The following is a 15,895-nucleotide window of genomic DNA, read 5'->3' on the forward strand; positions in this document are numbered from 1 at the left end:
AGAACACAACCTGTGGCTGTTGTCTACTGACAAGCATAAAACGCATCAAATTAGGTGAAAGCCTCATTTAACACTAACGTCTTTTGTGGAAAGAACCGAGCCTTTCATGACGCTCTTACAAGAGTCTTTCACGCATTTGGAGCGTTTGAATTGTAAACAAGTATGGAAGATGTTTGCATTACTTTGTATGCACGTGTCATTGGACATAAAAGCTTTACAGAGACAGAAGTTTATATTTTAGGTAGATCCTGTAGATGCCTAGAAACATACACTTGGGGTCAGATTTACTTCTCGGAAAATAAAAAACTGTTGTAGCATTTGAATATAATTCTTATATAATAGCCCACAAGAGTATTTTGTGGTTTGACTGTAATGGAAGAGCCTGGTGTGGCCGAGCCTCTACAATGGTTTTCATTTACAAAACGGCCAGAACACACGTTTCTAAAGGGAATGTGCTGGAATGTGTCTGCTGATGGGCAGCCTGTGGTGCTCGTTTAACACGCGTCTGATCGGCGTCGCTGTTTAAGAGGCGCTAACATGCGCCACATTGCAGACTGTACGAACAATGCATGGCACACACGCACACACACACACACACACACACTTTCCGTCTGACACGTTCACAAAAACACATTCATTGGCGAAGTTTGATGGTGTTTTTAGCACCCCTTTCTGATTTTGCGCCTATGTAATAAGTGATCAGTGAACGCGCCTGAACGCAGAACAGAGGAGAACCGACTTTTGTTCAGAAGAAGCCCACGAGCGTCTTCCTCGTGTCCCGCAGGGAGACTGTGTGTGATGATGATGAATGATACAAACGAGCGATGCACCAAACCAGTGTGTTGTAGATCGAGTCAAACACGAGCCCTTTAAATATAAAGAAATTCATCCGGAAGAAATGTTTCATTATTAAGTCTTTAAAGCAAACTGTGCAGGTGATAAAAACACTGAGCTGTGCTCAACGAAGCCTATGATGAGTGTATTCAGCAGTGCCTATAACATTGCGTGGTGTTTATCACTATGACGTGAATCTTTGAACCCTTTAATTTGATAGCGATTACAGAAAGTTGATATTTCTATCATTTGGACGAACTGCACATTATCATAAAACTGATGTGAATTTTTGCGAAATGAATGCAGTTGTGTGTTCAGCAGAGGCACCTGCGGGAGGCCGGTTTGTGGGAGGTTCTGATGGGCGTGGACAGAGCTCGAAGCCCCGCCCATTTCCCAGCTCAGCATCATAAGAAGGGTCCCGTCTGCGCTGAATGGCTGTAGTATCCTGGAGTCGAACATTGGACATCTAAAAAACAACACTCCAAGCTTCTGTGGAAAATACGTTTCTATTGTAGAGAACATCCAGTAGTTGTGATTTTCGAGGAACTTTCCAAAGATGCCACGTTCATTTCTGGTCAAGAAGTATTTCTCCAACAAGAAGCCTAACTACAGTGAGCTGGAGAGTCAAAGCGGTAAGTGTGCTTTCGTAGGAGCTGCATGTATTCTGTGTAATCGTAAGCTGCGTAATATTCATATGTGTGACTGAAAAAAACCTAAATCTTAAACTTGAGCTGGCACCGTCCCATGACATTCTTCACCACGCGTGCTTTTGGTTAAATGGCATTATTGGCATTATCATGGATAACGTGAAGTGTTGTAATTGTGTGTAATTTAAAACCTGACCCTGTTTCTTGATCTCTTCCCCAGATGAACGCTGTGCAAATCTCCCACTGTGTTTCCCTCCGTATGACATCGCCACCAAAGAAGACCATCCTGTGGTGCCCACATACCCCTCTCTTCTCGTGTGGAGCACCGACGCCTTACCCCTCAGCTCTCCTCGTGGGCCTCTGGACCTGAGCTGTCAGTCCAGCTCCAGCAGCGGAGAGGAGGACGACTGCCGTACGTCCGATCCACCCAGCCCGGATCCCACAGAGCGCTTCCAGTGCGCCCACTGCGGCAAGAGCTGCAGCAGCCCGGCCGCTTTGTCATGCCACCAACTCACACACTGTACCGCACGTCCGGAAGCGCGCATCACCGTGACGGCAGTCTCCGGCACTGCCACGAGGCCAGCGTTTCACTGCAAGCACTGTCCCAAAGAGTACAACAGTCTGGGGGCCTTGAAAATGCACATCCGTTCACACACGCTGCCCTGCGTGTGCACCACATGTGGAAAGGCGTTCTCCAGACCCTGGTTACTGAGGGGACACATCCGCACACATACCGGTGAGTAAAGATGTGTTTTGAGACCGCGAGTCTCGCTATGGTTGTGCCTGTTCGTATGAAACGTTGGAATGTTTCTGAACCAGATTATTTGTCTCTGTTTTAAGGCGAACGTCCCTTCTCCTGCCCCCACTGCAATCGCGCATTTGCCGACCGCTCAAATCTCCGCGCTCATCTCCAGACCCACTCCGAGGTGAAGAAGTACCAGTGTGGAACGTGCTCTCGTACCTTCAGCCGCATGTCCCTCTTGCACAAACACACCTTCTCTGGATGCCATCCATCTACTTAGAGGAAAAGACATTCTCAGGTATCAAGCCATACATGAATGTGTGAACCGGAACTCTGTCCAGTGCCTTATCTTCCACGGGCCAAAGGAGAGATTCTTCCTTTTCTACCAGTTGTGCTTTTAGAAAGACACTTGCAATGTCTGCGAGGAAGGTTTGCTACACGCCAACTTTTTTCATTGTACTTTTGGCTCTCTGTGGATTCCCAAGATGCAACTCGGTGCCGGCGGGTCCCGGACTGTGAGGGGCAGCTGCTGTAGTGTGTGTGTGATCTGAGGTCATATCTCACCAAGATCTCCACACTCATACAGAGATGTATTGAGACAGCTGTCGCTGTGCCGACCTGTCCACTAAAGCTCTCAGGGTTGTTGGCTTGCTGTTTCAGCCCTTCTGTGATGATGACTGAAGACGATAACCAAAGGCCTGTTTTTAGAAGAAGTTCGATTCGATTTTGGTATTTTGTTTGGAGTCATTTGAGCTCATCATTCAGCGCCGCCTCCCGAGTTTGTCTTTTGAGCCTTGAATCTGTAATACATTTACATTTGAGATTTAAAGTGTACTCTTAAAGATTTTTATACCACCCAAAAGATTGTTGTTTGCCTTTGAGAATTCATTGGAAATGTAAATGTATCATCTGGGACATACAGTATATATATATTTCAAAGTCGAAATGATATGTGAAGCCACCTGTCTACATATAGTTGATGTTGATCGTATAACAAAACCAAAGGCTATGCAGTCTTTTCGATTGTGTACATACTTGTATTTTTTCCAATAAAATAATTTATATGATGTGAAATGGTATCTCATTTTATTGCATGGAAATGATGTAGTCATCTTTCTATCAAAGCGGAGGATGATTTGTGTTCCTGAAGTACCGCTGAAATATATTTGGCTTTCTTTCACAACGTAAGCTTTGTGTGACAACCGGAGCAAAAGTTGCAAAGAAAATCTTTCCCTCTGCTGCCCCTCTACAATCTCGCACACACTTACACACAGATCTTATGCACTCCTATACGTTTGGTAGAATGATGTCTAAGATTGATTCTGTTGAATGTATTAAATGTTATATAGGCAGTGTTTAGAAGTTACACGTCTACACCTTGAGGCCCACTGGATCCAGCTCTAAGCTCCAGAACCTCAATCTGTCAAACTCATAGATATGCGTGCCGTAGGGGAAATGTAGTAAATGCAGGAAATGCCAACGATGTGCGCTTAACGCCTGGCCAAGAGGCATTTGGTTTTGTACAGCTCCTCCGCAGCGCACCCCTTCTTCAGCAATCTGAATCCACAAAACCCCAGTGACCTGCACACTGACGCCGGCTAGTCTTGCTGGAGTAATGATGCACTTCCTGTGCTGAGGTTCAATGCTGCGGGATTTTGGTGGGGGAAGATATGCAGCTTGGGGGGTCGCGCTTTATCTGCCATAACTGTGTACACAACGAGTCCAGCTTTGGTCGGTCAGCTTGACAAATTCAGCCATAAGCACGTCTTTCTTTGCATTTTTACTAATGGCCATTTAAAGACATCATGTATTCTGACTGAGCATACTGACACAACATACTGTATAAATAGCACAAATGCCATAACGTTATACAAAATCTGAGGTGAAAAAAGGCCTATGAGCACACATTAAAGGGGTCATATGGCGCCATCACATGTTTTCTTGTGTCTTTGGTGTGTTATAAGTTGTTCATGCATGTATTAGACACGTACAATTGCAAAAGAAATTGTATCAGAACAAAAGAGTCATTCTATGTAAAAGCGAATGCTCACCCAGACCTGCCTGCAACACCTCGTGTAACCACACCCCCACAAATCTACATCAGTTGGTGGTCTGATGTGACTAAGACCACCCAAATGTATACTCAAGTAAGGTGGTGTACCTGTCAGTACAATTGAAGAGGAACCTGATGATCCAAATATGGTCAAAGGCGTTACATTTCCATCACACGCTTGCAGTATTCCACCAATCACTACACACTGGTTAACTGGCCAATCACAGCACACCTCGCTTTTCAGAGAGGCGATACAAAATACAGTGTTTTTTAACCCTATATACACATTTCATTATATCTATAACAAACCATAATATACGTTTAAGCCATGTCATGTGACCCCTTTAAAAAAGCATAACACTGCCCTTAACAAAGCTGATTTAAACCCTCCGAAATGCCTTTCCATTGTGTGTGTGTTTGTGTGTGTGAGTTATGATTTGCTGTAGGATGGGTGTTCGGTAGACTGCAGTCTTTTGGGCTTTTGGGTATGATGTGGTCGGCCTGAGCCGTAGACATGAGGTCAGACATGGAGGGTTGAGCTGGTCCTTCAAAGACAGGGAGTCAAATTCACTGAAGACTACTATGTGGGTGGTAAGATGGATGACATTGTATTTAAACCCTCGAAGGGGCGCAAAATTGCAAGAATGCCGCCAAAAAACGATCCTCTTGTACCTCTGAGGAGGTGAGATAATGCTCCTGTGATGGATGGCAGTACAGTGTGTAGGATTTTCAGCTGCATGTTTAATTTATTAGGAATGGGGCATGTGAAGGTACACGTGTGTGTGAACGTCACTCAAAACACAAATACACAAACAGTTACTGTTTGCACACAAATACTAAGAACTGTTCTTGTGGCTCAAAGTGAATGATTTGAATAAGCTGAACAAGACTGTAAATAATCAATAATATAAAACTCAATGCCCGACTCTTTGTTGGTTTAATAGTAGCTTAGAAGCAGCACAAATGACACACTTTTCAACAAGCTGTGTAATTACAGGTGACAAGAAGCAGGTGCTCGATGGTTTCCACAAAAGAAAAGGTTGGTGAAATCAAATAGCGTCTCACTATTACTTTATGGGCGAACAAGTAATACAGGAGGACAGCTGCCTGATGTGATCTTCACACGGCACCAAATACTGAAGTGAGCCACACTAGACACTAGAGGCGTTATAAGTTTGGTCACACGTCACCTCAAGTGTGTGTGTGTTATCACCTCCTCAGTCTTAATTGGGAGCACCAGCTAGGGAATTTCACCCTGACAGTAAAAAGGATCTGAATAAATCATACAGTAAGAAACATGATGTAAATTAGAGAAAGTAAATCACCTGGTATATCTGAAAGATTTTGTGGGATTCTGATAACTTGTAGAGCTTCTTACTAATTTATCAACACATGGAAGACACAGATGTATTCAAATAGAGTTTATCAACAAAAGACGTACAAGAAAACTAACAACTGACACGTGGAATGTGGAACGTTGAATTAAAAAAGCTGTGTCAAGTGGTTCCACACAACAATATTGAGTAATTTGAACAAGTAAAACTGTAGTTGTATGAACAAAATAAATGTAAGTAATGTTGACTAAACGTTTTTGAGTAAATCCAAACCATTCCGATTGTACCAATAATTTTAAGTTAATTAAACTCAATATTTATCATTCTCAATGCTACTTTTTATTGTCATACATTAATTATATACAGACTTACTGCATTTAATTCAAACACAATGATCAGATGAGAGGCATCTCAGTACTGGCATTAGCACAGTTAAAGCTCATTGAATGATGTCATAGACCTCATGAACCTCTCACAGACTAAGCACATGAACCACTCTTCTAAACATGGCACCCTAAAACTAAAAAACACAACTATTTCAATCCTCAAAGAACATTAAACACAAACAAGTCTTTTTTGTTTTTACAGAAAAACACTTAAAATAACCCAAAATTTCAAATGTAATGCCTAAATGCAGTCTAACTCAAAGCATGCTGGGAACTGAAAATTCCCCTTCAACAAGTCATGTTGAATTAACTTGTTTTTATGAAGTAAACTCAACATTAGGTCCAATGTTTTAGGGTTTTAATTGACCAGTCAAACACTTGTTTAGTAAAGTTGACAAGACTTACGTTAATTCAGTGACTTCTTTATGTACTGTGAACAATGTTGGGAATTAAGAATTATCTGTAAACACATCTGATCTTCAGCTATGTAATATCAAAGATAGACTATGGCTCTAATGCCAAGGTTTTTGGAAAGAGGTTTGGTTAGTGATATTTACGGTCCTCTGTGGTCTGAAGTCTGGTGGTGGCAACATCTTCCACTGGTCAGAATGAGCTGTGCTACTGCCTCTCTAGAACGGAGACTCAGAACTTGAGTGTCTGTTATGCGAGGTACTTTTTAGCGCTCTCATTGTTGATAAGCGCCCAGCTGCCGCTCATTAACAATTACTCACCGGTCTCGAACCACGGTCTTGCCCCGCCTTCTCTACTACAAGGAGATTGCATTTTCCATCATGGCCGTTAGAGAGGAGGCCTTCAATGAAGCTGTGGCCCTGGATTGCATTGCTTAGTGCTGTTCACAACCTTTTATTTTTTTACTTTTTTCCAGTTTATTTTCATTCTCTAGGTCATTCACTTCTCAAGGCCGAAGAGCACAGATCATGCAAGAACGGAAACAGTTTGTCAGTTACATATAAACACTGACCTCTCTGCAGTACTGATAAAGAACATCACAAATGTGTGCGTAGTGCAGCATGCCCTGCATTCAAATTACAGAGAGAAAGAGAGAGAGAGAGAGAGAGAGAGAGGAAGAGAGACAGAGAGAGAGAGAGAGAGAGAGAGGAAGAGAGAGAGAGAGAGAGAGAAAGAGAGAGAGAGAGAGGAAGAGAGAGAGAGGGAAGAGAGAGAGAGGAAGAGAGAGAGAGAGAGAGAGTGAAAGAGAAAGAGAGAGAGCTAAGAGCTGAAAATAAAAGGAAGAGTTAACAAAAATCTCTCATCACCGGCCTACATTTACTTATGTTGTTTATCTAGATTTCCTTGATTCAAATAGGTTATAAACCACGTGAGGTTGAATAAATAATTTAAGAATATGAATTGTTATCTTTGTATAACAGTTACAATCTTTTCAATGTTAATTGAGTTGCTCATTCACTCGTTGGTTGTTAGCGTCTTAAACTTTAATTAAAACAAGGCTGAGACTAAATTAATTTCCCTGGTAAACCTCATCTATCCACTCATCCTTTAAACCAGTCTGTCCTTTTATACGGCACGAGACGAATGGTGCTCATCCAACATCTCGGGGCACGGGTGGATGATGAACATTATGCCACAAATTCTGTTCATAGAGCTTAACGTTACCTTGAATATTTCACAATAATGATATACTCTCCTATTCGTAGCCTTTACGATCATCTTTACAATAAACTTTATTTGTGTAACAAGCTCGCATTTGTATGTATATATAAGCATATATTGTGTTAAACGGCATTTACGATTGCATGTTAGCTAAAATGTTAGCAAGCATTATTTATTTAATATTATACAATTTGTGTTTTACTACGGCATGATATTTGTGAACCTTTCCGTTTCAAGTCGCTTTGTCGCAGAATAAATGTAAAAGCAGTCCCTTTTTAATAAGGCTCGATTCACATTTCACGTATTTCTGCACGCATTTTCGTTATTTTAAATGAAGTCATGCGCAAATATGGGGCGATACACCAGATGTAAATAGTTCAACTTTCCAGAGTGCGTACTTTCAGCACAGTTTTTTGGGAATCGAAACGTGAATCGTGCATAATGCAGGTTTTAATTGAATTACAATTTAGGAAAAATATGGCAGTTGAGAAGAATTTTCTTCTCACGAATGCTTTGTGAACCCCCCCTGGTCTCTGTATGCAACAGTAGACATGCAATGCCTTTAAATGGGCATATTTGAGCAGTGATGTCCTTGTGTTTTTGAGCTTGAACTGGTCCTTTAGAGAGCTGAGTCATAGCGGATCAGGTTTGAGCCAGGAGCTGTTATGATGGTTTGGATTACTAACAGAGTTCTGGGTGACTCGTGCATGAGAATTACCCTCATACTTTGGCTCCTGCGGTATTGTCTCTTTCTCTCTCACTTGTGGAGATGTAATTCATTTTCTTTTCTCTCATTTCTGACTCTTTATGCACATATAAACATTGGACAAAAGCCATCTAGAACCAATTGCGATGTCCAAACAAGCATTGTTTGGGGAAAAAATTAAATTCAATGGTAAACAGTATAACATTTGGTCAATAGGCTTAATAATCAAACATACTTTTGCTTTCCGCTCACTTGCTTGTGTTTTGAGAGCTAAGCCTCCATCTTGTATCTGTAAGTGTTTCCAATTGATTGGCAAGTAAAAAGAGAAAAGACCTTTTAGGAGAACTATTACTAGTTGGGTAATAGCCTACCAATGCTTTTGGAGCATCAGTATTAAAAAGTTTTATTTATAAACGCAAATGTCTCAGCAAATCTGGTTTCTTCGTCACTGAAAACATGACTTTCTTACTTAGTATTTTTGTCTTGTTTTCCAGTACAAATGTCTTAAAATGATTTAACAAGATGTAATTTCTTGATGAGCAAAACGATCCAAGATAAAAGCAAAAAACAGGCAAAAAAATCTGCCAATGCGGTGAGAAAAATAATCTTGAATTAAGCTTTACCTTTTTCTCAGTCAGTCTTTTTTTTGAGTAGAATTGAGTGACTGACTGATAGAAAAGTTAAACCTTAATTCAAGATTATTTTTCTTACCCCATTGGCAGATTTTTTTGCTTGTTTTAAGTACAAATTTAATTCAATTTTATATTTTTGTTCTAAAAACAAGATTTGTTTTCTTGAGTTGTTTTGCTCATCGAGAAAAGGCATCTTGATTCAAGAAAACAAGACAAACATATTAAGTACGAAAGTCATTTTTTGCAGTGATGACACGCAGCAAACATGTTTTGAGACCTTGATATTTCTGAGAGGAATTGCAGAAACGACGTCTGTTGAGATGTGTTTCTTAGTTTGGTACAGTGAGATTTTGGGCGTGTTGCACCTGCAGAGAAAACACCTGCCGTCTCCCCGTGAGCACGCCGCAGGTATTCAGGGCCTCAGGAAAAGCTTTGGTGCACTTTTGTTCTGCTCCGAGACCTGCAGCATTTTACTACTCTATTGTTCACACACACACACAACACACACGTGTCCTGAAGAGAGCCTGCAGGTTTGTCGTCGCACCTGCCTGAAATGCACACCTTCTTATCTCGTCATCAGAAGGCCTCTCACAACTGCTCCATACATTCTTAGTCCGAGACGCTTGAAGGTTTGGTATCCTTTTACTATGACTTATGTCAGCGTATTATATTCTTCTTCATCCTAAAAGCATATCTGCCATTGATCTGTTGAGGATACTGGTGGCATTACACACCTCATGCTGGAACATATGGAAGCCAGTGGACCGCTGTTCATATTTGTGGATTCATTTTACGAAAACCATCTAACAAAATGGCCATAAGATAGAACAATCACAAATCCTAAACAACAAAGGAATTAACTTCTGCTAGTCTCCTGAGTAAACCACTCCTGTGATGGGACCTCTTCTGAATGAACCTCACCAAAAGACAAATATTGCAATGTAATTGGCATCAAACGATTTATATGAGCTATGCTGTCTACATTCGTTTCATTCGTCGGTTTTGATGTCAGGGAATAAAAACTTTGGAGACAATACAGACAAGTGGATAAGCTAACGGAGAGCCGTGAACAAGAGCAACATCTGAGCAAACCTGTATACATGTGACCGTGTGAGAGTTGGGATGTTTTCTGCACAGAAGGCAAAGACAGGTGGACAGAGAGGAGACAGAAGGTGTCTGTGACCTAAGGATGCGGTCAGGTGGGTACACACCTGTCTCCTTTTTAGGCAAAAGATTCTGGTTACACAAGAAACAGAGGTAAACAGAGAAAAAAGTCAGTTTCCCCCTTTTTGTAAGAATCACAGCATCTACGTATATGCTCACACAGATCATTGAGCTGAGACGGATCTCAGTGTGACCTGGCAGCTTGGTTAGAGCTCTCGTGAAGTGTCTCGACAGCTGTCACAGTGTAATTCTAGATTGGTCCACCTGAGCGGCGAAACGACAGGACACCCCCGTCCCCCTCCAGCTCTGTGTCTGGACAGAGGTTACTGACGTGTGTGTGAAGAGGGTCCAGCAGCACTCCCACCCTGATGAGATCCAGCGAGCATTACCTCTCTTATCATTCCTTCTGTGTCATTAAAGCACCATTGGCTAAATAAGACAGACAAAAAGAGGATTTCCTTTTGACAAAAGATGTTCACTGTGGTGTCTATGAAGTAGCCATGGTATTCAAAACCATGGTTATTTTGTGATAACCATTGTTTTACTACAGTAACCAATTTAATTGTAGTAAAACCATGGTCAATTTTATGAGGGAAAGAGTCTAATCTTTTTTATTGTGACTTGAAAGCATTTCATATTGGCCCCACGGGAGGACAGACCTGCTGCGACTACGTTTTGGGTCTCGATCCACCAGGTAATGATCGTGTCTTGTAGTCTGTAGTGAAATAGTATCAATAGATTCACTTATGAAACATGGAAGTCATTTTGTTAGTTAATTCGTTTTTTTGTTTTTTTTGGGGGGACATTCCCTCCCACAGACACACTGAGCAACAGCACGGCTCCCCCGCTTCCAGCACATGAGCCTTTCCAGATGTGCCTCCATCCGTCCCATTGCTGACAGACGCTTCTAAACAGACACAACAGTTAAATGACAAAATAATGTCAACAAGAAATGATGATGAATGTCAACAAGAAACTTGTTCTCAAACTCATGCACAAAAAGAAAAACCCTGTATTTTGAGAAGTTGATTATATGTTATATTAAAACTAGACAGACAGGTAAACACGTGTCTTTATTTTTAGATTGAGGGTGTTATTTTTATTAAGGGTTTTTACCACAACAGTGCTAATGCTAGGTGCACTGCTATCACTTAGGCGCTAAATGGGCACCTAACAGCTAATTGGCTTATGCATGCTCGCTTCAACACATCAAAGCGAGAGAGAGAGAGAGAGAGAAAGAGAGAGAGAGAAGGAGAGAGAGAGAGAGAGTGAAGGAGAGAGAGAGAGAGAGAGAGAGAGAGAGAGAAGGAGAGAGAGAGAGAGAGAGAGAGAGAAGGAGAGAGAGAGAGAGAGAGAGAGAGAGAAGGAGAGAGAGAGAGGAAGGAGAGAGAGAGAGAGAGAGAGAGAGAGAGAGAGAGAGAGAGAGAAGGAGAGAGAGAGAGAGAGGAAGGAGAGAGAGAGAGAGAGAGAGAAGGAGAGAGAGAGAGAGAGAGAGAGAGAGAGAAGGAGAGAGAGGAAGGAGAGAGAGAGAGAGAGAGAGAGAGAGAGAAGGAGAGAGAGAGAGGAAGGAGAGAGAGAGAGAGAGAGAGAGAGAAGGAGAGAGAGAGAGGAAGGAGATAACCAAAGGTTCCCGACACTTCCTTTCTTTTTCACGCACACACACTGCGCCGGCAAAAAACCTCTCTTGGTAGATATTGTTGGTCATAATTGAAATGATGTGACGGCATCGGCACATTTTTTAAATCCCCCTCTCAACCTAATTTCTAAATCTGGCCCTTAATATCTGTATTGGATCTAATCTCTTAAACAGTTAAAGGAATAGTACACGATATAATCATCGATGTTCATTTTTAAATGAATGTAGTTTTTAATCTGTACATGTGTGCTTTAGAACTGAACACACACTGTGAGGCTTTACCTGTAACACATCAGTAACATTCTCTTTAAAATGCTTTAATTGTTTGTCAACAATGCTTCTGGTAAAGTAAACGTCAGGTGATGTTAGTGCGGCACTCTGACGCTCTGACGCTTACATTCCTGTGAGTGTTGATTCAGTGCGTCACCAGAGACCCATTTGTGTTCCTGGGGTTGAGGAGCTCCAACAAAGCAGGGGGTGAAATCTTTAAGCCCCAGGGCAGACAGGAGGTCTGAGCTCAATGCTTTTGTGGTGTAGAGGTGACTGCTGGAATACTGTAATGGAGACCACTCTCTCTCTCTCTCTCTCTCTCTCTCTGTCTTGAAGGGATCCTTCACCCAAACTCAAATACACAACACGTAAATTGTCATGAACGGTAGTATATCAATTTGTGTTCATCAACATGAATTTTCCCCTTTTTTCGTGTCACCCAGCACGAGTTTCCATCAAAAGTACTTTATTACGCAATATCTATATATCAAGGCAATCTGATGGGAATTCATACCTATTTTGCAAAGTGGCTCATTCGTGTGAATTCCTATTTCCTACGATCTTATTTGTATGTTTTTTTATGAATTGACTTTTCCCCTGTGACGTCAGGTTTAGGGGCGATTTTGGGGATCTGTTCCTTGCTTGAGTATAATTTAAAATGAGTACTTGAACTTTTAATTAATTACATTTTAAAAGACAAGAAAGTACTTTTTACTCCTTAAAAAACTTCTCACACGTCTCACATTCCTCTATCTTCCCTTACTACTAATGAAGCAACTGAATTGTGCTTATAACCAGTTTCATTTAAATGTTATTTATTCAGCCAATGAAATTGCCCAGACATGTTCATCGGTCCTTTTGAAGTGACGTCATGTCACATCAGTTACCACAATGCAGAACACCTTACTTGACCTGAACCAGTGGACCTGAGAGAAATAATCAGTGGAAGAAAATGGAGGAACAAGATTCAGCTGCAGATACAGTTCAAAACCCAATACTACTCTATAGGTACTCAAGATTAATATGAGATCGTAATCCGTAAATAATAACCTGTGTGTTACGCCCGCTTTAAATACGTATCAATGAAAATACCTGTCAAATCTCCTGGGTCTGGGAATTAGAGAATTAATGGACTGTCTGTAAACCTCTGTGGAATCCCTGTGTCACTGAATGACGAGCCTCCAGTAGGAGGAGGAGAAGATTAGGTTAATAAGTCTCTCTCAGAGAGATTGATGGCGAGAACATGCAGAGTTTAAGAAAGAGACCTGTGAAGCTCAAATGAGCAGCAGGGTAAAACAGCAAGTGCACCAGAGCTGGGGGCTGTCAGGGGGCGTTAGGCACCTTGCAGCAGCTGCTCTCAATTATCCACCCAGGAGCCGAGGGATACATGGGGCTCGGGGGGCACGGGGGGCGAGACCACTGGCGCCAACAGAAGAGCAACAGGTCAGAGAGGAGGAAGATTATAAGGCAGTTGGCCCCTGCTGTTAGCCACAGAGAGCGAGAACAAGAAAACAGATACTGTGTGTTTCAGTGCCTGTGTGGAATTTGTGACGTCCACTTCTTATAGAAGACTAACTTTAGAACCAAGACAGTAAGAGTGACCAAAGAGAAGAAAAAAATCTGCTCAATTTAGGACAGACACTTCTGGGTGGTCAGACGTTGGTTGAGTGCGACCTCACAAAATCTACTTTTGGTTTGTCTATGAGGACCTCTGTGAGAACATGCAACAACTGAATTCATACATCTGATGTTATGGTTAGGGATGGGTACAGAGAACCTTTTTTTTATTGGACAGGTACATAATTGGGTCGATACCAGAGTATGGATAAGCTTCATGACAAACAATACTGTTATGGATACTTGTGTTGTTTTATCTCTGTGTATTCAGGTGTTAAATGATGAATTAGAGGCTCTGCCTGTCATTATCCATCTCTGAATGATGTCTGAAGGGCCGAAGTTTGCTGGACGCATGTGTGATATCTAGGGCCATTGATTTCCGCAATGAATTTGTAATGTGCTTGTTTTGCGTGTTTATAAGTGAAAAAGTGTCATGGTTGAGCTTGTGGAGCTTTTAGCATCTGTGTTTCAGTCAAACACCGCTTTGCGAAAACTCATCAAAATAAAAGTCCTTTATTTGGGAACAAGTTTTAACATTGTTTTAAATAGTTCGGCCATGGTCTATATTTATTTACTTTAGTAAATTGAAGTAAATGTGCTAGTTAAATTATAAAAGTAGTACATATAATTAAATAAATATAACTTGCTTAGAGAATAGTACTTACATTTATGTAGACCTTAAACCGGAAAGGAAAAAATAAATTCAGTCTACCAGCCAAAGAACCATAGTGATGTAAAGTAAACATGTTGAATTACATTATGATGTGTTCCTCTGCACATGCTAAGTGACATAAGAGGTATGCTAAGGAACATGTTTTGTTATGTGGCCAACTGTTTCCTCAGACGCATTTGTAATCCGCAGTTCTAAAGCTCAGCTGTAATAAAGAAACTTAAGATGTTTAACATTTTGTTATGCTCTTTTCACATCATGTGTTTTTGCATCAAATTAAATAGCGTATTATGGATAACAGTATTGATAAGTAGCGGTATGGATAAGTTGTATCGACATCAGTATTGATATCGATAAAATCTTAATGATACGCATCACTAGTTTTAGCAGTTACTGGCTTTTAGGGGAAGAGTATCGCCCTCTGCTGGTCCACTCTTGCTTTGAAGAAGTAAAGATGCTCACAAAATTGAGATTGTAAACTCTGAAGAGTGATAGAATCGAAGTTGAATATGTGTGATTTGCTCAAATTCAATTTATTGTTTATCTGTATTCTTTGTTTGTTGTGGTTGTACACATCTGCACGGACAGAGTGATCTGATAAAACAGGACTGTCTAAGTAAATCTTTAGATTTCTTTCAACAAATTACTATGTTCTGAAAATACCTTTTTACTGAGAAATGTACTAGTAGTAGAAGCGGGGTACTCAAACTCCAGTCCTTTTTGTTACAGACTTGGATATTTTGGATATGATGAGTGCATGGACGCAGAGGCCACTCATGGGCCGTTTCAATCAGAGGTGGGTCGGCATCAGGTTGGCATGCACAGAATTCGCTTTAAACAGGAACACTTATTTCCCATTATAACCAACAGAGTCAAGACACTATGTATATAAGAGATTCAGTGTATAATGGAGACAGCATCACTTTTATACAAGGAATGTTTTTTGAGACTGCAGAAGTGACGCCTGAGTGACAATGAACAAGGCCATCGGGATTCCTCCCATAGCTACGTACATAATAATATGTGGTAAAAATAAGCTACATTTGCTTTTTAAAAGTTACTGTATTGATGCATTTATACACGATGTGCATGTTTTTTACGTAAAACTTTTAAACTATTCCCTCCCAACTGCATACAGACATGTGCCTATTCATTTCCAATTCTACATCTCTTGCACTGAATCTACATTTTAATTGGTGCCATCTAGAGGCCTTTTTATGCATAACAGGCACATTCACAGTATCTTGTGACCAGCAAAAAAATTATATTTTATTTTTGCCGATGTCCCTTGCATGGCTCCGTATTTGTTCGTTTAGGACTACTGTAGAAACTACATGCTGAATTCCATGGAGGGGACCTGCGGTGTATGTAGATAGAAACAGCTCATGTAAAGGTAATGCAAACATAACGCATCTTTATGTAAGGTCTTTATACACCTCTGAAGGCTCAGTAATGTATATTATAATGCATCTCTGTCAATAGATCCTCCTTCATATTACAAACGCTAACCTTTAAATAAAAGTCTGGAATGGTCTCTTAATTTTTTCCGTGGCTGTATTTTGTGACAAGACA

The 15,895-nt window shown here is 41.0% G+C and overlaps 1 protein-coding gene across 1 annotated transcript; it reads left to right on the plus strand.

Moving 5' to 3' along the window:
* Positions 1-1,266: 1,266 nt before the first annotated feature.
* Positions 1,267-3,204, plus strand: snai1b (snail family zinc finger 1b). The gene is made up of 3 exons (XM_056733475.1): positions 1,267-1,466; positions 1,702-2,217; positions 2,322-3,204. The coding sequence occupies exons 1-3, from the start codon at positions 1,391-1,393 to the stop codon at positions 2,501-2,503; spliced, it is 774 nt and encodes a 257-aa protein (XP_056589453.1). The 5' UTR covers positions 1,267-1,390; the 3' UTR covers positions 2,504-3,204.
* Positions 3,205-15,895: the final 12,691 nt, after the last annotated feature.

Source organism: Triplophysa dalaica, chromosome 20 (assembly GCF_015846415.1).
Source record: "Triplophysa dalaica isolate WHDGS20190420 chromosome 20, ASM1584641v1, whole genome shotgun sequence".
Taxonomy (NCBI): Eukaryota; Metazoa; Chordata; class Actinopteri; order Cypriniformes; family Nemacheilidae; genus Triplophysa; species Triplophysa dalaica.